Genomic DNA, 26819 nt, shown 5'->3' with positions numbered 1-26819 from the left:
GACTGTTTGGGTTTGAAGTAAAGGCCTAAAGTAGATCAATATCAACACTGTTAACAGATAGACTAGTGAGAGCTTGCACAAGTGAACTTGGCAAGAGATTAGACTAGAGTGAATGAAGCTCAACGCGTGTGCAGACGCTTATATAGTAGGCTAGCCTAGCAGTTACGTGACATCGCGTCACAGGCTCAAAATACTACCCCCTATATTGGTAAATTTGAAATGAAACTGTGTGGTTGATTTGTTTCTGTTATAGTAGTCCAACTACTTGCATTTTCGACATGGGAATTTTCGTGATTTTTTTAAATGATTTTTTTCCTGATTTTTTCCCCTCATCTCACGCCCCCCCGGGAGAGTGTCTGCCCCCCCCAGGGGAGCGGGCCCCACTGGTTGAGAACCACCATCACCTGAGATAAAATGATTACCGCAAACACGAGCTGTTTTGGTTTTCACCTCTGTTAGATCAGCCCTGCCAATGTTGTTCAGCTGTGCTCGTCTCCTCTCCATACTAAGCCTCAGAGTTTCTTCGCCCTCTTTCCGAATCACGGACAGAATTCTAAAAAATTGGAATGTGCCACAGTTACAAGTACTGTTGTGACTATAACCATATACAGCACAAAGATATGGCATAGCTAAAAGAACGCTTAAAGCAGTGGAAAAACAAAGAGAGTTGCACATGCGTGACTATGTTTTGTATGGAATGTTGCTTGACCCTGCATTTGTATATCCACCAACATAGCTGACATCCGGGTTTCTATTTTGCTTTGACGTCACTTGCAAGTCTAGGATTGATGCACTAGAATGAGGCAGAATGAGGAATAGGATACCCCCAAGAACATAACCGTGTCATGGTCCTACCTGTGGGCTTCTCTCTTCAGTCCTCCCAAGCTTCTGTGTCAGATCGTCTGCAACTCTCAGCGTGATAACCTGCTCTGTGTTCCTACTACTCTGACTCCTGAAGATATTCTGTTCTGTCTGACTCTGTCTGCTCTCCAGCCCCGGTAACCTGATCTGCCTTCTGTCCTGTCGACTCTGCCTCTTGCCTGCCTCTCCTGTACCTTCGCCTGATCTCCAGCTCACCCAGCCCTGCTGCTCGCCTGCCTCTCCATCTGCCTGGTGTGAGCAGCCCTGCCTGGAGCCCCACTCTTCTGCCCTGGTAACCTGACCCTGCATTTCTGTCCCCTATCTTGCTACCTGATTTGTGACTCTGTGTTCCAGCCTGCTCTCTATTTCCTGCCTGCTGAGGGACTGCTTGCTGGGAGACTGCCTGAAACCCAAGAGCTGTCAGCCTACAGCCACACCTCTTTGACTATGCCTGATCCCGTCTGATCTCAGAAGCTAAGCAGGGCCAGGTCAATACTTGGATGGGAGACCTCAGACGCTCCCACCAGCCTCTCAGTCCTCCTGCCACTGAACTACACACACACATTCTCCCACTCCCTTTTCCCCTGTAATTAATAAACTGTGGTTCGAGTGCATTTGATCTCCTCTCCTGTCTGGTTCTTGACAGAACGATCTGAACACGACATGGAGTCAGTGCCCAAACCCTCTACCCTAGACCGGCTGCAGCGCACTGAAGGAGATGTCAGTTGGATGTCTGCCGACATTGCAGCCCTGATCCAGCTTGGGCAGCAGCAACAACGACTGGACCAAGCACTCCAGCTGCTCACCACCCTAGCACCCTCTTCTCCTCCGAGTCAACCACTGCCGCCCCTCATTGCATCAGCCCCTGTCATACCCGCCGCTGATGTGCCAGCTCCGGGAGGTGCTCCTGCTGCACTTGATGCCCCGGAACCCAAGGTCGGCAGTACGGAGCGTTTTGACGGTGACCCCTCCCAAGTTCGTGCTTTCCTGACCAGCTGCCGGTTGCTGTTCGACCTGCAGCCCAGAACCTTCGTGGCGAAGGTGGCCTTCGTCATCACTCGTCTGACTGGCCGCGCCTGCCTGTGGGGGACTGCTGAGTATGAACACCGGACACCAGTGTGTGCCTCCTTCTCCCTGTTTGCAGCGGAGATAACTAAGGTCTTCGACCTGGGCTCGTCGTCAGTAGAGGCATCCGGAGGACTGATGAGTATTAGCCAAGGCAGACGAACAGTGGCTGACTACTTGATCGATTTCCGGACCTTGGCCCGGCGCAGCAAGTGGAACATGCAGGCGCTGGTGGACGCCTTTCTGCACAGCCTGGCCGACTACATGAAGGACGAACTGGTCTCATATGAACAACCATCGACACTCAATGAGGCCATTGCCCTGGCCGTCCGCATTGACCGCCAGGTCCAGACCCGCCGACAAGAGAGGGCCCGCCAGACTCAGTCAGTCACCAGCGCACGGAGTAACCCAGCCCCTTCCATGTCTCCTGCTGCTTCTCCGCCGAGCCTTCTGGACCAGTCAGAGCTCATGGAGATCGGCCGTGCTTCCCTCAGCCCGGCAGAGTGCCAGCGTCGGATCACCTCCAATCTGTGCCTGTACTGTGGGGGTGACGGTCACCGTGCTGCCTCTTGCCCAGTAAAAGTCCGAGCTCACCGGACATAGGAGGGGCCCGGCTGAGCTCAATGACCATCCATTCCTCCACCAGCCAGAAACCTATGCTCCAAGTTTGTCTTCGTCTGTTGGATTCCACCCACACCCTGGCCGCCCTGGTTGACTCTGGTGCCGAGGCTAGCATCATGGACACCGAGCTTGCGTGACAGTTGGGTCTGCAAAGCCATCACTTATCCTCTCCCGTTCCAGCCAGGGCGCTGGAAGGCCATCTCCTTGGCACCGTCACCCGCCTCACTGCCCCTGTTCCGATGACTCTGTCAGGCAACCATCATGAAACCATCCAGTTTCACCTGCTCCATTCCCCCGGCCAACCTCTCATCCTGGGCTATCCATGGCTCCGCCAGCACAGTCCTCACCTCGACTGGGCCACTGGAGCGATAAGAGAATGGGGCAAGGACTGCCACCGGACCTGCTTACAAGCCGCCACTCTAAACCCCCGTACTCCACCTGCCAGCTCTGCCCCCGACCTCACTAATGTCCCAGTGTGTTATCACAGCCTTCGGGAGGTATTCAGCAAAGCCAAGGCCACTTCCTTGCCTCCTCACTGGCCCTATGACTGCGCCATTGATCTCCTCCCAGGCACTGCACCACCCGAGGGCCGTCTCTACTCTCTGTCCGCCCCGGAAAGGAAGGCGATGGAGGACTACATCAGTGACTCTCTGGCTGCCGGCCTCGTCCGTCCATCCTCCTCTCCCGCCGGCGCTGGGTTCTTCTTCATGGGAAAGAAGGATGGATCCCTGCGCCCCTGCATTGATTACAGGGGTCTCAACGACATCACCATCAAGAACCGATACCCTCTCCCACTGCTCACCTCCGCCTTCGAGCTGCTCCAGGGAGCCACGGTCTTCACCAAACTCGATCTCCGGAATCCCTACCACCTGGTTCGGATAAGGGAGGGAGACGAGTGGAAGACCGCGTTCAACACCCCCACCGGTCATTATGAATACCAGGTGATGCCGTTTGGCCTTACCAACGCGCCAGCGGTATTCCAGGCTCTGGTGAATGATGTCCTGCGAGATATGTTGAACAAGTTCGTGTTTGTTTTCCTCAACGACATCCTGATCTTCTCCCAAACCCTGTCCGAACACACCCAGCATGTCCAGCAAGTGCTCCGTCGTCTCCTTGAAAACTCCCTCTTCATCAAGGCAGAGAAGTGTGAGTTTCATGGCAAGTCTGTGGGGTTCCTGGGGTACATCGTGGCAGAGGGGAGCATCCAGATGGACCCTGCCAAAGTCTCAGCAGTGACTTCATGGCCAGTACCAGAGAGCAGGAAGAAGCTTCAGCAGTTCCTGGGCTTCGCAAATTTCTACAGGAAATTCATTCGTAATTACAGCACCATTGCGTCACCCCTCACCGCCTTGACCAGCACCAAACAGCCCTTTGCCTGGACCCCGGCTGCCAACGAAGCCTTTGCCACCCTCAAGGCTCGGTTCACCACTGCTCCCGTCCTCCGGATGCCAGATGCGGAGCGGCAATTCATTGTAGAGGTGGACGCCTCAGATGTGGGAGTCGGGGCAGTGCTCTCACAGAGGTCAGCGGATGACAACAAACTCCACCCCTGTGCGTTCTTCTCCCGCCAGCTATCGCTGGCCGAATGCAATTACGACATAGGCAACCGGGAACTGCTGGCGGTCAAGCTCGCCCTGGAGGAATGGCGTCACTGGCTGGAGGGGTGCATAGTCCCATTCCTGGTCTGGACAGACCATAAGAATCTGGAATACATCCGCACCGCCAAACGACTCAACCCCAGACAGGCCCGCTGGGCTCTCTTTTTCACCAGATTCAATTTCACCCTTTCGTACCAGCCCAGATCTCGCAACACCAAGCCTGACACACTCTCCCGCCAGTTCCAGAAGGATGATGCCCCCTCCAAGGATCCGGCTCCCATCCTACCTGACCCCTGTATCGTTGCTGCTCTGACCTGGGACATCGAAGAACGAGTGCGGGAAGCCCTCCGTGACCAACCCAGCCCCAGTGCATGCCCCACAAGTTGCCTCTTTGTTCCTGAAGACCTGCGATCCCAGGTTACACAATGGGGACATGACTCCCGTCTAGCCTGCCACCCTGGTTCCACTCGCACCTACCACCTGCTCGCCCAATGGTTCTGGTGGCCTACTATGAGCAGGGATGTGCGAGACTTCGTCCGAGCCTGCCCTACCTGTAATCAAAATAAGTCCCCCAGCCGGCCTCCTGCTGGATTGCTCCAGCCTCTGCCCGTGCCAATGCGACCCTGGTCCCACATTTCCCTGGATTTTGTTACGGGTCTGCCCCCTTCTAACGGGATGATGGTCATACTCACCATCGTGGACCGCTTTAGCAAGATGGCACACTTTGTTCCCCTCCCAAAACTACCATCGGCCAAAGAGACTGCCCAGATCATCCTGCAGCATGTCTTCCGCATCCATGGGCTGCCCAAGGACATTGTTTCGGACTGGGGGCCGCAATTCACCTCCTCTTTCTGGAAGGAGTTCTGTCACCTACTCGGGGCCACCGCCAGCCTCACCTCCGGATTCCGACCCCAGTCCAATGGCCAGTCAGAGCGGACTAACCAGGAGTTGGAGAAGGCACTTCGGTGCATGGCGTCACGCAACCCTAGGGCCTGGTGTGAGCACCTGCTGTGGGTGGAATACTCTCACAACTCCCTCACCAGCTCAGCCACTGGGCTGTCCCCATTCCACTGCATGTATGGCTACCAACCACCCCTGTTCCCCAGCCAGGAGGGAGAGGTCACCTGCCTCGCTGCCCTCACCTATGCACGCCGATGCCGCCGCACCTGGTCTCAAGCCCGCGCTGCACTCCTCAAGTCAGTCACCAGCTACTCTACTGGAGCCAACCGGCGGAGGACGCCTGCGCCCACCTACCAGGTGGGCCAGAAGGTGTTATTATCAGCCAAGGACCTGCCCCTCCAGGTGGAGTCTCATAAGCTGGCACCTCGGTTCGTCGGACCATTCCCGATCCAGAGGATAATCAGCCAGTCTGCTGTCCGGCTCTGACTGCCCAAGTCAATGAGAGTGCACCCCACCTTCCACATCTCTAAGATTAAGCCAGTGCATGAGAGCCCGCTGGTCCCAGCTGCACCTTCTCCTCCTCCTCCTCGTCTCATCGATGGTGGCCTGGTCTACTCCGTCCGGTGACTGCTGAAGTCATGGCGCAGGGGCAGGGGCCTCCAATACCTGGTGGATTGGGAGGGCTATGGTCCTGAAGAGAGGATGTGGGTCCCTGCTGGGAGAATCATTGACCGTACCCTCATCAGCACCTTTCATCGCCTGCATCCGGACCAGCCGGCCAACCGGAGGGGTCGACCAAAGGGTCCTAGTCGGAATGATGATGCGCCAACCGCTACTGTCCTGGAGTCCGATTCTGAACCAGATCCTGAGGCCTTGGACACTGACCGGTCAGAGGAGTTCTGACCCTCCACCGGTATTCCCCCTCCTCCCGCCCGTCTTTGTGGATCTGTGGCTAGGGACTTCTGGAGCCGTCCCTTGAGGGGGGGTTCTGTCATGGTCCTACCTGTGGGCTTCTCTCTTCAGTCCTCCCAAGCTTCTGTGTCAGATCGTCTGCAACTCTCAGCGTGATAACCTGCTCTGTGTTCCTACTACTCTGACTCTTGAAGATATTCTGTTCCGTCTGACTCTGTCTGCTCTCCAGCCCCGGTAACCTGATCTGCCTTCTGTCCTGTCGACTCTGCCTCTTGCCTACCTCTCCTGTACCTTCGCCTGATCTCCAGCTCGCCCAGCCCTGCTGCTCGCCTGCCTCTCCATCTGCCTGGTGTGAGCAGCCCTGCCTGGAGCCCTACTCTTCTGCCCTGGTAACCTGACCCTGCATTTCTGTCCCCTATCTTGCTACCTGATTTGTGACTCTGTGTTCCAGCCTGCTCTCTATTTCCTGCCTGCTGAGGGACTGATTGCTGGGAGACTGCCTGAAACCCAAGAGCTGTCAGCCTATAGCTATACCTCTTTGACTATGCCTGATCCTGTCTGATCTCAGCTGCTAAGCAGGGTTGGGCCTGGTCAGTACTTGGATGAGAGACCTCAGATGTCACCTCCTGCCACTGAACTTCACACACATTCTCCCTTTTCACCTGTTATTAATAAACTGTGGTTCAAGTGCATTTGACCTTCTCTCCTGTCTGGTCCTTGACAAACCGAGGTGCAATCAAGGCTCAAACATCTAACAATGGCTTGCAGACAGTTCTGAGATTTGAACTCACAGATTTTCAGTCACTAGCATAACCATTTAGCACCTACTGATTTAGTTAAGACATCTAATTATCCAAATTATGTATTTGTATTATTCTGCATTTTCATTAGGCTGTACCTGCTTTTCAGTAAGCTTTCGAAACGTTATTTGCTTTTAAATGTATCTACTTTCAAGGCATTGCTGAATGCGGTATGTACGGTACTTATCTATGCATACCAAACAGCTAATATGGGTGATTTAAATGTATGTGCACTCAATAATCTCCTTTTATGTAATGACAGAATTCAGTTTGGGAGGAACCTGGCAGGTAATTTATTTCTCTGTTTATGTGCTGAACCTCTCGAGAGTGTAAGGACATGAACAATGTAAATCTATATGATACTGATAACTCATTGGAAAGGTTTATTGGATTGGGGGGAGATGATATATGAGAGAGGATATCTGGCAATCAATCTTAATGGTTATAAACAATTTTGGGGTTGGTCAATATGCTTAAACAGACACTTGAGGTAAAGCAGAGCCACTAAAGTGCAGCTTCACCTTTTGTACAGAAAACACATATATTATGAAAACAATAAAAAAAGTTTGTGGAAATCTTTGTGAAGATGTTTTACTTGTCGTGGAGTACATTTTAAAATCAAATGTACTGTATTGCACAGTTCTAGGAGACTAGAACCACTTAACCATCTATCTGTTGCATAATAGACACAAGTAGACACAAATATATATTCAAAACAGCTGGAAACTTGTGTGATATCAAATAAGTTGCTGGACTTGTAATTATAAGGATTCTTTTGCTGGTTTCTTCCCTAGAGGGTGACAGGATGTTGTAGTTGTAGTTTTCACATGCACCAAATGCTAAGTTAGACATCTGACAGTTGACAGTTAGACATGTTAGACACTTGTTTCACTCATGCAGCTAATCCTCACCATTCATGAGACATGTTTTGTATTAAAGAGCTATTAAAATTTTGATAATATGATAAAAAATTATTACAATTAAGATTATTGCATATTAGCATACCATTCTCCCATGCAATCTTAGAAGTGATGTTGATTTGTTATTATTATTATTATTATTATTACAGTTTTATTTTTGCACTGTTAGCAAGATATTTCTTTGACCTCATGTTAAAAGGATAGGCGGAGGAAGGGGGAAAAAAAGAATGATCAAAGTGACAGCCTGTAATTACATGGAACACTGCCAGCATTCCCACTGCTCCACCATCTCTCTCTCTCTCTCTCTCTCTGTCTCCCTCTCTTTCTCTGTTAGCTTTGTCAACTCTGCTGTCAGTTCTTCTATACTGTGGTAGTGTGAGTGTAATCCTATTAAATGCAAGTGGAATGCCTGACATGTGCACTGATGAGATACCAAAATTAAACCTTGTACTTAAAATTAAATTCATTTAAATCAAACCTTGCTGTGAACCACCAAACCAAGTCCTAGTTCGGAACTAAGGCCTGCAAGTAATCCACTTTTCAAAGACATTAAAAAAAAAATCCAGATGCATAACAAAGCACAGTGCATGGCAGAGAAAAGTGTGAGAATGGCATGTTCCACCAGTTAAAAAGAACTGACAAAGAACGGAACAAGCCTGAAAGATTGCTGTGTACATTTCAGGTAGAAAATTAAACTCAGGAAGAGATTTTGTTGGTTGATTAATATAGGTTCAATTAGTTATACACTATTGCTGCAGTTATTTGACACGATAAAAGTAGGAATGCAGGTTTAAGATACACCTCTCACAGCCTGCAGTGACCCACATCTGTGGCCTAGTTTCTGTGCCTTTCAAAAATGCTGATCTTCCCCTGGCAGCAACAATATGAGGATGTCAAGATTATCTCTCCTCAAATAGTTTTTCAACTGATATTAATCTAGTACACAACTCATTGTCATACCTTTGTAAATGTTTGGAAAAATGCATGTCTTTCTTGTTTCTCTCGCTCCCTCCCTCATTTTTAAACTATCACAGATGGCGCTTTTGTAAGGCCTTCACTGTGGTCTATAATTAGCTAAATAAGTGACGTGCATCAGTGCCAGGTATCCATGACTGCTCTCTCTCTCTCTCTCTCTCTCTCTCCTGTAGCATTTTTGAAATAGATCATGACATCTTAACAGGAGGTGCACAATATACCCAACTAATATTGTAAATAATTTTCTATCAAATAGAAGACATTATTATCAGCAGTATATATTTCTTTCACGTTTTTAGTTAGCAAACTAAATTATTTGTGGTGGTCACACATCTAGTTATGCAACTAAGCATGTGACTGATTATGCAATAATTATTTTTGGAAGGCATATTGGAACAAATAACTGACTTTGTCCAAAGCTTGTTAATTGTTTGTTTTTAATTTGATGAAACTCCAATATCAGACATTCAGAGTTTATTAGTTTATATGTTCCTATTTATAAGTGTCTATTGTTGTTTTTTCCAGTTAGACACAGTGCACATAATTCTAAAACTGAAAAATGTTTTTACTAACTAGAATGTTCTGATAATGGAAGTGATATAATATTCACCAATTAAGCTATCAATTCCAGTTTTGTGGAGACCTGATAATGAACAGAATGGGAATGTACATCTGGTAACTCTTATAACTCCACTTTAATTATGTTATTGCTTCACACTTGATTGATGTGCGTAGTTATGCTTCTGTCCATTGCAACATGGGTTCCAGTAAAGTACTGCAGAATTTACAGTAAACAACTGTAAAACATATTTACAGTAAAAATACAGTAATATGTTAATGTTTATAAAATGACACACAACCCAGTACATTTGCTTATTTGGCTGATGCAGGATTCAACATGAACAACTGTGGTAACTAAATTAATTGGGCTAGTCACCTCTACTATGCTGACAAAGCAGTAATGACTTGTTATCCAATTTTGGATGCTAGTTACAAGTTAGTAAGGGTAAGACCATTGATTTATCATTTTGCTTGTAGGGGCACAAAGAATAATGGGTAATAATTGTATCAGGTATTATTTAACAAGTCATTACATTTTTGTTATCATAGTAATTATTATATTGATTAGTGATTATTGAAAACCATGGTAAAAATTTGATTACTTACTGGTTAGTTAGTAAATACTTAAGCATTATTTAAGGAAACTGTCTTGTAAAGTGTTAATCGTAGCGAAAAACGGACCTGCCTTTCTGTCTGGAATTTTCTCCCTCCTTCTTCTTCACCTGGCCTTACATTCTGATTTGATTTGTAATAATAAATGTTGTACCTTCTCACTAAGAACATAGGCCATTGCTTTATTTTCCTTTCTGTTTCCAGACAAAAATGCATTGAACTTTATTTATTTGTTTATTTAATCTGTTTTAAATCATTTTCAGCATCTTAATGTAATTTAACACCACTGCTTCCAAGTACAAAATGATTCATTAGTTTATTTATTTATTTTTCAGAAAAAAGAATGGCTCTGTCTTAACTGTCAGACCCAAAGATTAATGTCTGGTGGACTTGATGACTCCCCTCTTCCTTATCCATCTCCAAAACACCAACAAGTGAGCTCACCCCGCCACCATGTCCTGGCCAGTCAGCAACCTGCTCCACAGCAAACATCTCAGAAAGTATCCGCAAGTCAACAGGAAGGGCCCAATGCAATGCTGCGACAGGAGAAAACTCCAGCAGCTGATGGAGCTGCTCCTGTTGCTGCAAATGTAATCAAACTGGCAGGAGACACAAAACCCTTCTCACAGTCCTCTTCAACTCCCACCACAACTAAATCTGTCCATGAACCACAGAGAAAGGACAAGACCATGCCAAAATTGATCAATGAGCCTGAGCATGTTTCTGCTGTCACTGAGGAAACTAAACTTACATATAAGAAAGGAACAACAGAACCCGCTGTCACCACCACAGTTAAGGATGAGAAAAGGGACTCTCAACGATCCAGATACTATGAGGTAATTCTGTATTTCAGAGCATTATTTAATGGAGCAAAGCTTTCAGAATTCTCAGCCTTTTAAAAAATCTTGGAAAGGCCTTATTTATGTTCAAGAATATGCAAAATAAGACTTAACATTGCAGCATTATTTATTATTGGTATTGTCCTGACTTTTGTCACCGATGGTAACCTGGCACAGCTGAGTGCAATTGCAAATAGGAGGGTTTTTATTATTATTTATTTATTTATTTTTAAGAACAAGCACAAATTTTAGTGCCCAGAATAATGTTTGAACAAATCTGTGGCTGATTAATAAAACTGTTGTATGATATTAAAACGGCTGTGATTTTAGCGCAAATAATGATTCAACTGCAAGGATGCAGATTTTCAGTCACTAATCATATGTGCTTATGACACACCCTAGTTTATCCTCATATAGATTTATCTTATGTGAAACATGCAAGTGTTACAGCAATGAGCCAATGGAAGGTAAGCATTCAACAGACTACAGTTATTCTAGATGTGCAGAAACAGCAATAACCTCACAATAACAGTAACCTCAAATAATATGCAGTGATATCCAGATGCTGATTAACATGTCTGCCCATGTTGTGGTGCATCTTGTATGATAGGTGCCTATTACTCAAATAAAGGACTGATAAAGCTGATAAAGTACCTATACTTTAGTTTGTGGTTTCTCTTTATGCATTTGTAATTATTAACATTGTGTGTTATTATTAATATGTGTGTTAATTATTATTAACATTTTATGTTATTGTTCAAACTATGTACTTATTGAAAGGCAATAATTATATTTTTGATTATTTAACTGCAAGTCAAGGGTTTATTGCACTCAAATTTACATGCACTTTGATCAGATGTAAGTTTGAGCATACAGATACACCAGAGATTAAACTGATGAACTGATTCATTATGAATTTACTGGCATATTCATTTTACATGTGCATTAACCAGCAACAGTTCGGCAAATTCACCAGCAAATTTATTTTGCACATGCACGAAGATGAAGTCCAATGTCTAAAATGAGATGACAAATCTTAAATCTAGCTCTGATCTACATCCTTGATATAATTAATTATAAATTTAATTATAGTTAAATTTTAAACTTTAAAATAATTCTTAGCATTTCAAATATTTGTTTTATTTGTGAATGTGTTATTTTTGTCTGAAAACACTGCTGACATTTAAAGAGACTGAGATAAAGCTACTTCCTCATGTTCACTCCTTCTAAAATATACTACAAGAGCTATAGCATGAAAATGACTCTGCAGGCAGATTAAAAAGAAGTAAAAGAGGAACTTAAATCAATGGTAGTCTAAATTAGAATCAAACATTACTTGTCAACTCTAAAAATGAGTTCTCAGATAGGCATGCAAATGTTGTCTAAAATAGACTAATTTCCATTTTATATTTTCTGGTGTTCCTTAGGAGACAAGCAAAACAAACAGCACCCATGACCTATCACGGAGTCCACAGAGCCTGAGTGATACAGGCTACTCCTCAGATGGGATATCAAGCTCACACAGTGAAATTACTGGCCTTATCCATGAAGAAGAAATTAAGTTAAGTGAGAAGAGTATGTCTGGGAACCTTACGCCACCAAGTCCCTCTGAGATAACTAAACTGGAGAGCTCCATGCGACCTCTACTAGAGTCACAGGTATTCTCTGAAGGAGAGAAAACATGGGACAAACAGCGTGGTAGAGAAAGGCACCACAGAGACACTGAGGACAGAAAGCACAGATCCCAATCACTATCAATTAGTCCAGAGCAATATGACTCAGATGAAGATCTAGAAGATATAATGGAAGAGGAGGAGGACCCAACTGACTGGGAGGCCACACGAGAGCTCAGAACAGTAGCTGCTGCTGGAGAGGCAAAGAAAAAGAAAAAGCATGAATCTGCTGATATAACTGATGAAGAGTTTATGCGAAGGCAGATCATGGAGATGAGCGCAGATGAAGAAAATGAGGATGAAGAGAATGAAGAAGAGTTGGAAGAAGAGGAAGAAGAAGAGGAAGAGGAAGATGATGAAGGGTATGGTTACCAAAAGCCAAAAAAAATACATAAGCACATAAGTGACTCAGGGAAAGAAAAGCGCCGTCTCACTCACCATTCAAGCAGCTTTGAAGAGGAGAGCAAAACTACCTGTGAAATCTACAAGGGATCAGCTGAGGAAGGAGAGGAGGACTTACTTGGATCACAAGGGGGCTTACGGAGATTCAAGACTATAGAACTGAACAACACCAACAGTTACAGCCGAGAAATGGAACTAAACAATGAAAATGACTTGAGTCTGGATAGAGAGCCTGAACTTGAAATGGAAAGCCTTACAGGTTCCCCAGAGGAACGATCAAGGGGGGAGTATTCCTCTACTCTCCCTCCTACAACTTCCAGCTACAACTCAGGAACATCTCCTCCTTCTTTATCCTCCATGGAGGATGACAGTGATAGCAGTCCCAGCAGGAGACAACGTCTAGAAGAGGCCAAGCAACAGAGAAAAGCCAGACACCGGTCTCATGGCCCCCTCCTGCCCACCATTGAAGACTCCTCAGAGGAAGATGAGCTCAGAGAGGAAGAGGAACTCCTAAGAGAACAAGAAAAAATGCGAGAAGTGGAGCAGCAAAGAATCCGAAGTACTGCCAGAAAAACTAAACGAGATAAAGAAGAGCTGAGGGCACAGAGACGAAGGGAACGGTCCAAGACTCCTCCAAGCAACCTATCCCCCATTGAAGATGCATCCCCAACAGAGGAGCTGAGACAAGCTGCTGAAATGGAGGAACTTCATCGCTCTTCCTGTTCAGAATACTCACCTTCAGTTGATTCTGAAGCTGAAGGGTTTGAAATGTCATCTAAACTCTACAAGTCTGGCAGTGAGTACAATCTGCCTACATTCATGTTACTGTATTCACCTACTGAAAAGCCAGAGCCTACATCCTGTTCTACTATTACAACTACCTCCTCAAGTGGAAAGCCTCTAAAGAGTGCAGAGGAAGTTTATGAAGAAATGATGAAGAAAGCAGAGATGTTACAGAAACAACAAAAGCAGCAGCAACAGCAGTCAACACAACTGTATAGCACAAGTGCCTATCAAGAAGATGATAAAATAAATGGACAGCAATATGAAGATGAATATGACTATATTGACCAAGATGATACAAGCTATGAGAATGAGGAGGCAAGTGATATCTATGAGGAAATACGTCAGACTTCACAAAACATTACCAAGCAGTTGGATGATCAAGTGGAAATGGATGTGTCTTATCCAGATAAACAACTGCTAGACACAGGATCAGCTTTTGCTAAACTCCTGGAGCAGAGCAATGCCCTCCTCACCCCTGGTACAAGCCCAACACAACTCTCAGCCCCAGTATCATTTTCAGAAACTGGAACAGGAGGCCGAATACCTGATGTCAGAGTAACTCAACACTTCTCCAAGGATGGGCATAAAGATCGAATTAGAAGTCATGCTGGCAAAAATGCCATCATACCCTCAACTGCTGCCACTACTATCACTGCATATGGAATATATGCCAGGGATGCTGTTCATGTCTCACAAACCACTACTAGTCAAATAGTGACTTCACAGCAGTCCACACTGTATACCCGACATATAAGCAGCCCCATCACAACCTCGTCCAGTAATTCAAGTGTGTCCAACAAAATAGCTGAAATCACTCAGGCTTATAATCAGCGGGAGGGAAGAAGAGCCTCAGACAGAGTTCAAATAAGAGATAGTGCAACACAACTAGAGTCGGTAACTGAATTACGTTCTCATAATGTCCATGCATACTACAAAGGGAGTCCACCACTATCACCTACTTCACCGTCAACTCATATACCAGCCCGATCTCCTTCCAGGAAAACAGCTGAATTTTCAACTCAGACTTTCAGTCCCCCAGTGATAGCACCATCTGAAGGTTCTGGCTCTACATCTCCTATTATGGCACAGGCCACTCAAACACCTCATAGAGCTATCTCACCACGACTGTTTAGACAGCAGTCCTCTCAGGATGCCACCTTTATGGTAATAACAATTGGATCAGAGCCAACTAGCCCTCCAAAGCCAGTTACAGTTAACACTGCCACCTCCCCTTTATCTTCCCCAACAAAGTTTAGCCACTCCTCATCATTGGATGCTTATTCACCACCTGTAAGCCCTCCTGACACACCACCACACCAGCAGTCACCTCTGTATTGCTTCCACAGGACCCATAAAGTTGAGAGAGTTAATGTTGGTACAAGCATGGTGACTGGTGCTAGCTCTTATGCTCGTGGATCACTTTCAATGGAAAACATATCATTGTGCCGTATTTCCACAGTCCCTGGCACCTCGAGAGTTGAGCAAGGGCAAAAGCTACACAGTGCAAGTGTGGCAGACCTAAGAACTGCTATTAAGTCATCTCCAATTATTATAACAGATCAGGGGATGGACTTAACTTCTTTGGCCACAGAGTCTCGAAAATATGCAAGCAGTGCAGAAGGGAGCCCAATTCGCCATTCCACAAATATCCAGCCTCTCATAATGAACTTGAATGCTCAGGAACAGCCACATGTTGTTGCTTCAACAGCAACAACAGTCAGTGTAACTGTTGCTGCCTCAATGTTCATATCTCAACCCAAGCATCCTGTGGTTTATGGTGATCCCCTTCAAAACAGAACAGACATGGGCCAGGGCATGGGAACAATGGTATGCCTTGTACAGAACAAACAACCACCAATTGACCCATCTATACCAAATATTGATGCTAAGCTGGAAGATCTTAGTATTCAACAACAGCAGTTACTTAAGCAACAGCAGAAACTACAGCATCAACAACAGCTTTTAGAGCAGCAACTTCAACAACACCAACTTCAACAGCAGCAAGTTTCTTCTTTTGGAAAGTTCAGTCTATCCAGTCAATTTCCACTATTAAAGAAGGACCTAATTGTCACCCAGACAAGCACTGCCCCTGTTGTTAGTGCAGTATCTCCAGCTCTGGCACCTGAGATTTATAACATTGGCAGTTCTATGGAGTTGAAGAGTAAATCACCTGTTCAGCCTCATTTTATGATGGTGCAGATGGACAGTACTGCACAAGGAAAACCTCTGACCCATTTGATCAAATCAGAGGAAAACCAGGATGCAAGGGATCTAACTGGGCAAATCAAGAAAGAGAATCAGGTTACTTGCTGTGATGTAGTTTATAACTTGCCCTTTGGTAGTAGCTGTGTGGGTGGCCCATTCTCCCAAAAACCACTGTCAGATGAGATGACAAATGTTACTGAGTCATCAAGGCCCCCTTCTGCACCACCAAAGCTCTATGAAGCAACAGAGTCTAAGCAAGATAAACAAATATATCATGATTTCACCTTGAAATCATACACACTCCCTTTCCCTGGCCGGTTACAACCGTCCTTGTCTGAGACCAACCTTGCAGAAGCAGGGCTCCAGTCCTACTCTTCTAAAGCCGATATGCAAGCTTCTGTAGAATTATCAATGGATTTAAACTCAGTTAAGCATGGCTATGAAGGAGGATATATTGGAATGGGACTTCAATATGGTTCCTACACAGATCTTCGTCAGGGTAATGTGGTAGTGCCAACTCTCCCCATGCGCAGGTACAGTTCCCTGTCCAATATAAGTTCAGATTACGGATACTCATCCTGTGACCCTTCTAGATTACCAGAGTCTAACCTTGCCCAGTATAGTGCCACTACTGCTAAAGAGATTAGTCGAATGTGTGCAGCCCTCAATTCAATGGATAGGTATGGAAGCAATCCTGATCTGTTGCAGTTAAGTCGAGGAGGTGGTCCACCGGGCAGAATTAATTTGCAGCAGAGTCTTAGACCCAGCTTGATATATGGTCCAGATGGAAAACCCTTTTCCCAAGCTCTTACCAATCTCATCAATGCAAGACAAGCAAGCCTTAGAGCCATGTATCCATCAGCCATTAGATCAGCTGATGGTATGATCTATTCAACTATCAACACACCTATTGCATCCACTGTGCCAATAACAACTCAGCCAGCTTCTGTACTGCGCCCATTATTAAGAGGTGTTTACAGACCATACCTGACACCAAATATGACACCAGTGCCTCTGGCCAGCCTCAACAGAATGCCTGTTGCCCCCCGGATGTCTCTCACAGGACAGACACCTTTCCGCTTTCCAACACCTACTCATGTTTCTGTTACAACTTCTGCTACCACGAATGACCCAGTTGCAATCACAACAGAGCAGGATGCACCAATCTATCTTGGAAAGTCTCCAGTAAGCTCTACAGGTATTGGTATGTCTGTAGCACTAACCCAGCCTTCTGTTGTGCAGAGTAGCCTAACCACAGCAATGCCAACACAAGCTCCAGCCAACACAAGCCAATCTCAGGAGCAGCCATTAAACCTTTCTCAGCCCCATCTTCAAATGCAGGGTCCTTTCCAAACTCCAGTGCAGCTTTATCCTCCCACTCACAGTCAACTTCCACAGCAATCTGTTTCAACACAGCCACCACTTCCTATACAATCAACTACAGCCACTGCCTCAACTCTGGGTGGTCTTCCACAGGAAAAGGAGATAGAAGAAGAACGCTTGCATCGTCAACAGGAAAAGTTATTACAATTAGAGAGAGAGAGAATAGAGCTAGAAAAATTGAGGCAGCTGCGGCTACAGGAGGAGCTTGAAAGGGAACGTGTAGAATTGCAGCGGCACCGGGAAAAAGAGCATATGCTTGTGCAACGGGAGATTCATGAGTTGCAAACCATTAAACAGCAGGTTTTACAGCAGCAACAAGCTGAGAGAGAAAGCCAACTGGTTATGCAGAGAGAGCAACTTGCTCAGCAAAAACAGCAGCTTGACCAGATACAATCTCTGCAGCAACAGCTTCAGCAGCATCTTGTGGAACAAAAGAGACAAAAGACTGCAGCTGTGGCTGCAGCAACTAGTACCCAACTTATATGTGACCAAAGTGGCAGAATTATTCAGCCACAAGACTTGCCCCCAGATATGCAACATGGCGATATTCAGGTGCCTTCCAGGTCTCTACCCAACTCTGCTTCAGACATGTGTCTGAGGAATAATGAGGGGCAAGCAGATAATAGGTCTATGCGGAAACAAAGATCAATGCCTCGTCTACATGATGCTATTGACGCAGAGGTAACAATGTTTTCCCTGCCCACTAGAATTGTAGACAGCAGTGTACAAACAGATGACGAAGATGAAGAGGAAAGATATTTAATGTCCAGAAGAAGAAGAACTAGACGTAGTGTGGATTGCAGTGTTCAGACAGATGATGATGAAGATAAGGTAGAATGGGAACAACCTGTCAGACGGAGACGTTCTCGGTTCTCCAGGCACTCTGAATCAGTTGCTGATCCGAAAACTGAAGCTTCCACTCTAGCTGCCAAAGTTGCATCCTCCAGTATTGCTATCCAGACCATTCAGGATTGCTCTTGCCAAACAGAGATAGATCAGCTAGGGAAAATCTCCCCAGCAATACATGTCACTGTGTCAGATCCCAACAAAGTTGAGATTGTACACTACATATCTGGTCCAGAGAGAACCCAAAAGGGGCAAAGCTTAGCTTGTCAGACTGACCCCGAGTCTCACTCTCAAGGTGTGGTAGTTCCACAAATTAATGTGGCTACCACCATAAGCCCATATTCCAGCAGTACACAACTTGTGGGATCAGCAGATCCACTGTCCTCTCGTCAACAGGGTGTTTCAAAGTTTGAGAGACGTAAACCAGATCCTTTGGACATAGGCTACCAGCAGCACCATCTGCACAACGAGTCGCTGTCCAGTGTGATTCGGCAACCACCCAAATCCCCTCAGGTGCTGTATTCTCCAGTATCTCCTTCATCACCACACCGTGTCATAGAGACATCCTTCTCATCTAGTGAGAGGCTGAATAAAGCCCATGTTACTCCACAGCAGAAGTCATATACAGCTGAGTCGCCACAGAGGCACCAAAGTTTACCCCGACCAATGAAGAATGTTCAGAGATCCTTGTCAGATCCCAAGCCTCTCAGTCCCACAACTGATGAGCAAACAAAGGCAAGGATATCCCTTTACCAGCAACAAGCACTTCAAAGTCAGGTATGTGACATGTTCTTGGTTTTTGTTGAAATATTTATATGCATACTGTATACTGCCATTTGGAATAGAGTTGGAAAAGTTTGTGATTTTTTGGAATGATCTTAGTTTTCTGCATAAATGATTCCTAAATTGTCATATGATCTTCTTATAGGGTAATGTGAATGTCTTCTAATTGGCATAATTGTTCATCACTTCTGATGGCCTAGTTTGTACAATTCATGCAGAAGTGTAGATAATTCAAAGTGTCTTCTGAATTATTATAAAAGTTGATATATTTGTAAAATGGTAAAATATTAGCATTTATAAAATTATAATTTGAAAAATATTGTTTCATCTGAATGTCTAATTCTGTTTAACCAGTAGATATTAATTTTTTGGCAAAGTGTGATGCGTGCTTAGACCATAATCAATGGTCATAATGGTCATAATCATTGAAATCTTGTTTAAGGATTTTTTTTTTGTAAACATGAAAAATAATCACAAAGCATTAAATAGTATTCAAAAGTAATATTTGAGAAGTGAGAGTATTTGAACTGGAGAAAAGGTGTTTAAATGAATCAAACTGTGTTGTATTTCTGTAAGATGTAATATGTTTTGATATTTCATTTTATATTGTCAAGACAATTGCTATGATACATTAGCTGACACAAATTCATAAACAGTGCCTTGAATGAATTGCATCTTGATTCCTTTGATTGCCTGAATTGCTTGTTAGTAGTTATATGATTGGTATTCAGCACTGGCAGCAAAAATAAGACGTACTTTCATATTACTTATATGGACATTAAAGAAGCCCAAATTAGTATTGCTAGACACACAAATGTTTACATGCAACCTTAATTCCAAAAAAGCTGGGACACTGTGTAAAGTGTAAATAAAAACAGAATGCGCTGATTTGCAAATAATGGAAACCCTACATGTCATTGGAAATGGAACAAAGACAACATATCAAATGTTGAAACATACTATCTACGGTATCTATCTATCTATCTATCTATCTATCTATCTATCTATCTATCTATCTATCTACAACCCCGATTCCAAAAAAGTTGGGACAAAGTACAAATTGTAAATAAAAACGGAATGCAATGATGTGGAAGTTTCAAAATTCCATATTTTATTCAGAATAGAACATAGATGACATATCAAATGTTTAAACTGAGAAAATGTATCATTTAAAGAGAAAAATTAGGTGATTTTAAATTTCATGACAACAACACATCTCAAAAAAGTTGGGACAAGGCCATGTTTACCACTGTGAGACATCCCCTATTCTCTTTACAACAGTCTGTAAACGTCTGGGGACTGAGGAGACAAGCTGCTCAAGTTTAGGGATAGGAATGTTAACCCATTCTTGTCTAATGTAGGATTCTAGTTGCTCAACTGTCTTAGGTCTTTTTTGTCGTATCTTCCGTTTTATGATGCGCCAAATGTTTTCTATGGGTGAAAGATCTGGACTGCAGGCTGGCCAGTTCAGTACCCGGACCCTTCTTCTACGCAGCCATGATGCTGTAATTAATGCAGTATGTGGTTTGGCATTGTCATGTTGGAAAATGCAAGGTCTTCCCTGAAAGAGACGTCGTCTGGATGGGAGCATATGTTGCCCTAGAACCTGGATATACCTTTCAGCATTGATGGTGTCTTTCCAGATGTGTAAGCTGCCCATGCCACATGCATTAATGCAACCCCATACCATCAGAGATGCAGGCTTCTGAACTGAAGGTATTAAAAGAGCATCCCAGAGGGGCTGAGTTTCTCACACGTAAAGATGGGGAGGGGTTCACCACTCTGTTAAAAGACAAATATTGCACCAATTTAAGAATAATGTTCTTCAATGTAAAATTGCAAAGAATTTGGGGATCACCTCATCTATGGTATATAAAATCATTAAAAGATTCAGAGAATCCGGAGAAATCTCTGTACACAAGGGACAAAGCCAAAAAACCAACACTGGATATCTGTGATCTTTGGGCCCTCAGGCGACACCGTATTAAAAAAAGACATGAGTCTGTAGTGGAAATTGCTGCATGGGCTGAGGAGCATTTCCGAAAGCCATCGTCTGTGAACACAGTTCGTCACCTCATCCACAAATACAAGTTAAAACCATAAATAAACAATATCCAGAAATCCTGCCAACATCTCTGGTCCCAAGCTCATTTACAATGGACTGAGGTGAAGTGGAAAACTGTCCTGTGTTCTGACGAATCAAAATTGTAAATTCTTTTTGGAAATCATGGACACTGAGTCCTCTGGGCTAAAGAGGAGAGGGACCACCTGGCTTATTATCAGTGAATAGTTCAAAAGCCAGCATTTGTGATGGTATGGGGGTGGATTACTGCACATGGCATGGGTAACTTGCACATTTGGGAAGGTACCATTAATGCTGAATGACATATACAGGTTTTGGAGCAACATGCTGCCATCCAGATGACATCTTTGTCAGGGAAGGCCTTGCTTATTTTCGCAAGACAATGCCAAAGTGCATTCTGCACATATTACAATTGCATGGCTCAGTAACAAAAGTGTCCAGGTGCTAAACTGGCCTGCCTGCAGCCTGCAAACCTGTATCTCCCATTGAAAACATTTGGAGCATTATGAAGCACAAAATACGACAAAGAGACCCCAAACTGTTAACCAACTGAAATTGTATATCCGGAAATAATGGGACAGCATTTCACTTTCAAAACTACAGCAGTGGGTCTCCTCAGTTCCCAAAAATTTACAAAGTGTTGTTCAAAGAAGAGGTGATGCAATACAGTGGAAAACATAGGCCTGTCCCAAGTCTTTTCTTTTTTTTTTTTTAAAGTGTTGCTGGCACCAAATTCAAAATGAGCATATATTTTTCAAATAAATAAATAAATAAATAAATAAATAAAACTTCTAGGTTTCAACATTTGATATGTTGTCTTTGTACTATTTTCAATGAAATATAGGGTTTCCATGATTTGCAAATCATACCATTCAGTTTTTATTTGTTTTACACAGTATCCCAACTTTTTTGGAATTGGGGTTGTATTATCAAATATTTCACCAAGATACATGTGCAGAATAAAGAAATACACTTCTCACAAAATGACTGTGAAAGCAAATAAAATGCACTTATTTTACTAAAGAACAAGTGGTTTGTCCATGAGTCATCTTCCAAAACAGTGAGAACCTAAATAGAGATCTCACTATTATTAACAACTTTAACTTCATTAACTTTCATTTTTGCCACATTCATGACTGTGAATATTTCATTCAGAATTTGACAGCAAATGAGGAATGTAGCCAAATATGTTCATTTTATATGTTCATTGCATATGATTTTCTTCCTGGAAAATCATATAGCATTTTAATCCAATGCCAGTTAAAGGACTCCAGTTTTACTTGAAGCAGCAGTAACATACCCAAATTCAAAATATAATTTAAAAAAAAGTGGCTACTGTTGTTGACTATAAACAGTATTTTGATTTGGGAAAGATGCAGTTGTTTTGAAAGAGAGTTCCCTAGCATGCTCAGACAGATTAGAGAGAAAGCTTTCCAGAATGGGCCAAATGGCATCTGGATGAGACTAATTATGAATTCATAATTCAGCTGAAAAACTGTACAACTTCAGGGGTTGAATAAAATTATGTTCTGCAAATTGTTATTTTTTTTATAATTTGTGAATGGAAAAAAACAACAACTTTTTTTTCAGTGTTTCTGAGGCCATAGTGGTTGGGTTCAGGTACAAAAAAAGTAGTGTATGCACACATTAGCAACATGAAGTTTCATTTATAAACATTACAATCATAATATTTAAATGCTAAATGACAAATGATTTATGACTATTAAATGATTAGTTAATAGTGTATTCATATGTTAATGGATTAATAATATTTTATTATAAAATTTTGATAAACTAATTTTATATATATATATATATATATATATATATATATATATATATATATATATATATATATATATATATATATATTAATGGTGTATTAGCTAATATAAAATGTTGCTCTGATATTCAATTTTTGTTTACAATAATTGTAATGTTTTGATATGCAGTCCTGGGCAAAAAAAAAAAAAAACAACAACTGGGGCAAACCCAAAGGTTTTCAGTTGGAATTTGGCCCCTTTTTTGCTCAGGAGTGTAGATGCCAGATATTTTACAACAACAATGACAACTAGAAGGGCACTCAGTCGAATGCATACCTCTGCCAAGCCACATATTAGAATATACAGATGTTTACTATGTTTACATACATATCCAGATTTGCATCAAAATCTGTTCACTACTTTTTGAGTTATGTTGGGAACAGGCAAAAAAAAAATCCTGAATCCACAAACCTATCTGGATTTGCATCAAAATCTAATCACTTATTCCTTGGCCCATGTTTCCTCAAAATTTCATCAAAATCGTTTGACTATTTTTTTGAGTTCTGTTGGGAAAAGACAAATAAACAAACAGAGACAAAAACATGGTTAAATCTACTTATGAAATAAAACATGTAACTACAAATTTTAGTTTAACATGCCATTCACTTATTTGGGTGTGGGTGAGGCTAAAAATGGTACTTTGGCCAGCCATGACAAGCCAAAGATATTTTGGTTTGACTTTTCAACTGCTGACAAGTACAACATATAATAATGGATATTCTTGGAAAATTAGACGTCAGCATATAATATTGGATATTCTTGGAAAACTAGACTTCTCATGTTTACAGTGTGAAACTAAGTGTTACACTTTTTGTTTCAAATGAGCTTATTAAAATGCAATGTGAACATGTCATCAGCCATGTTCACATTGTCCAGTACTGTCACTGTCACTAGTGACAGCTGTCACTGTCCAGTACTGGGCTGTTGGTATAAGTTTGCTGTGGGTCAGTATTTTGTTGTCTGTGTAAGCTTTTGCTACTTTTGCCTGCAACCAAATCTACCTTCGAGTACAAATAAAGTTACCTTACCTTACCTTACCTTACCTTACCATTAGTTAGGAACAAAAGGACCTTAGTCTTCTCTTCATGTTATTTTTAAAAACTCCTGGAAATCTTTCATTCATTTTACATAGAGACTGGTCATTTTTAAACTGCTTTAAATTGTTATATATATATATATATATATATATATATATATATATATATATATATATATATATATATATACTGTATATAAAAGGGTAGAGAATACAATTATGCCACCACTATGGATCCGTCACACAAAATCACTTGTTTTTGTTTTGTTGCTACTACAGAATATCACTGTGAATAACACTGTGCTGTGATTTTTGCATGCTTTTTACCCATCCCCTGGCCCCTCTGTCTATCTCTATCCTTGCAGTTGATGGCACTCCAACAGAGCTCCCTCCTGAGGAAGGTTAAACGAACTCTGCCAAGCCCCCCACCTGAGGAGACTCAGCTGTCAATGGTCACCCATGCCCTGCCCCAGATGTATGTGCCCTCTCTGCCCTCTCTGAAAATGGGTTCCCGTCCAGGCTTAGCAGCCAAGGCCAGCCTTTTGAAGGACCTGACTCATGAACTAAAGGCTGTTGAGCAAGAATCCACCAAACTACGAAAACAGCAGGCTGAGTTAGAGGAAGAAGAGAAAGAGATTGATGCCAAACTCAGATACCTGGAGATGGGCATTACACAGAGAAAGGAGACTCTTGTAAAAGAGAGGGAGAGGAGGGATTTAGCATACCTACGCTGTATGGGTGACACACGAGACTACATGTCAGATTCTGAACTGAACAACCTTCGGCTGGCAGCTGCAGCCACATCTGAGAGTAATGGGCTTCTGACTAGACCAAGCACAGCACCACTCAGCCAGTTTACCAGTGAGCTAAACACCGCTGCACAGTTTCCCCCTACATCATCATTTGTGTCATACCAGTACCCTCAAAGCCAATCAACAGCAACCACCCTACATGCCTCCACATTCCAAAGTACTGGATTCAACCAGCCTCCATATCCTACAGTCTCCCAGGCACAGGCTCTACCCCAGCCCACACCCCTACCAGCAATACCCCACCATCCTACCCCATCTTATCATGCTCAAGGGACTTTCCCCTCCCAGAGCTTCCCGCCAAGCCAACCACCTTATCCAACAGAGCATACAATGCTACCTCCAACTGGATTCCAACCACCTCCTCAACCACCTGTGGGTCAAACTCCTTACCCAACCCACACCACACCATACCCGAGCCAAGCCCCCCCCTACCCGGTCAGTCAGGCAAGTACATACCAGCCACTGGCAGACATACTAACTGTCCATCAGAGGCCACGGCAAACCTCACTAGCTGACCTTGAACACAAGATGCCGACTAATTATGAGGTTATAAGCAATCCTGCTGTTGTAGTAACAACCACTGCCCAAGATTCTACATATAGCCAATCTGGTTTTGTTCCGTCTTATGGTCAGTACAGCACAGGGATGGCAAGTACCTATGGGCCATACTCCACCTCAGGTTCAAGTACTTATGGTGGCTACTCAACTACCACAGCAAGTTCATATGGGCCATATACAACAACTTCAGCAAATAGTTATGGTCAGTACACTACAACCACAGCTAATACCTATGGACACACAACAACCACAGGCAGTTCCTACGGACAATATACCATCACTGTTGCCAACACATATGGACAGACAACAATTTCTGATCATATGCACTCAGTGGACAGTCCCTCTACTTATACTGGTGATGGCCTATACAGTTCTTCCAGCCTGGAGCAGAATGTCCCTAGAAATTATGTAATGATTGATGACATAAGTGAGCTAACCAAAGAGGGCATGGGCACCACCTCAGACCCACACCGCAGTGAGGGCTATGGGCGCCATGGGGGTGATGGACTCCACACACGAGGGGGGAGCTCCTACGGCAGACCAGAGGACGAACGTGATGCAGAGATGTACGACCATCACCATGGCAGGGGTAAGAGCACTGGCAGCTACCAAGCGCGAGGGCGAGATACGCATGGCCGGGTAGTGGGCAGCAGTAGCATGGGTGGGGGATCCACATATTACTATGATGACTACAAGCACTCACCAACCACAAGAGCAGCCCAGAGGCACTCTTCAAAGACCCTGGCCCCAGTTATCATGTCTACCAAGAGGAGCAAGCATCGTAAGCAAGGCTTGGAGCAGAAGATCTCCAAGTTCTCTCCAATTGAGGAAGCTCGTGATGTGGAGGCTGATCTGGCCTCATACACCATGAGCACCTCTACTACAAGTGGTTATGGTACAGGTTCTCATTCACGAAAACTCCAAGATGAAATCTATGGGTTACGACAAACCATGTATGACCCACATCGGGGCTACTATGATGATGAACATTTCTATGGCTATGGCAGGTCCCGCTCAGCTGGTTATGGCATGGATAAGATTTCTCGGGAGACAGGCTACCGAAGCAGATCTTACGAACAGGACTATACAGATCGGTCACACAGAAGCAGCTATGGCCGAAGTGGGCGTCCCACATTGCGATCTCAGTATTCTGAAAAGGAGAGCCCACTTAGTCCTATGGGGAAATTCATGGGCAGTAAACAGGCCTGCTACGATCCATCTTACTCATATGGCTCAAGCCACTCTCTTCCTGATGTACAGGACCATATTCGAGACCTGCCACGGACCCATGTCTACAAACCTGATGATATGTACATAATAGACGATATGTATTGCGCTGTGTCTGACAGTGAAGGTAATTGGGTGCTGAATGCCAGAGTCACTGTCTACTTTAAACATCCCCCACCCACCCAGACAAAGTGAAAGTTCAGATTGCAGATATAAAGGAGTGAAAGCCCAGTGCATGTCTATGTTGTGTCTTCAGGCAACCGGCTTTCCTCAAAACTGTCTGTCAAAATTGCATAAGCTTTTGGCTCTTTCCTTATATTTTCTTATTTTGACGCATGATTTCCTAAGGTGCATCTCTTGCATGAGTAGCCAAAATGTCTGTAAATTGTGAGAAGTGTTTTAAGTGTTTTCATAAACAATGCTTTTATTTAGGTATAAGTTTATAGTTTTATTTTGCTTTGCAGTGCTTTGCATGGATATTAAGCTGTAATTCTCTTGTCTATTCTTCTCTTTTCGCTTTTTTGCATGATCTTGGCAT

General features: G+C 43.7%; 1 protein-coding gene across 1 annotated transcript in view; it reads left to right on the top strand.

The window, feature by feature from the left end:
• Positions 1 to 26819, top strand: part of bsna (bassoon presynaptic cytomatrix protein a) — a 293110-nt gene that overhangs the window by 232657 nt on the left and 33634 nt on the right. The window contains exons 6-8 of the mRNA XM_060931696.1: positions 10161 to 10661; positions 12092 to 18736; positions 24050 to 26408. Coding sequence (XP_060787679.1) covers positions 10161 to 10661; positions 12092 to 18736; positions 24050 to 26408 — 9505 coding nt within the window. The remainder of the gene's footprint in view (positions 1 to 10160; positions 10662 to 12091; positions 18737 to 24049; positions 26409 to 26819) is intronic.

Source organism: Neoarius graeffei, chromosome 10 (assembly GCF_027579695.1).
Source record: "Neoarius graeffei isolate fNeoGra1 chromosome 10, fNeoGra1.pri, whole genome shotgun sequence".
Classification (NCBI taxonomy): Eukaryota; Metazoa; Chordata; class Actinopteri; order Siluriformes; family Ariidae; genus Neoarius; species Neoarius graeffei.
This window is presented reverse-complemented; position numbering and strand designations above follow the sequence as displayed.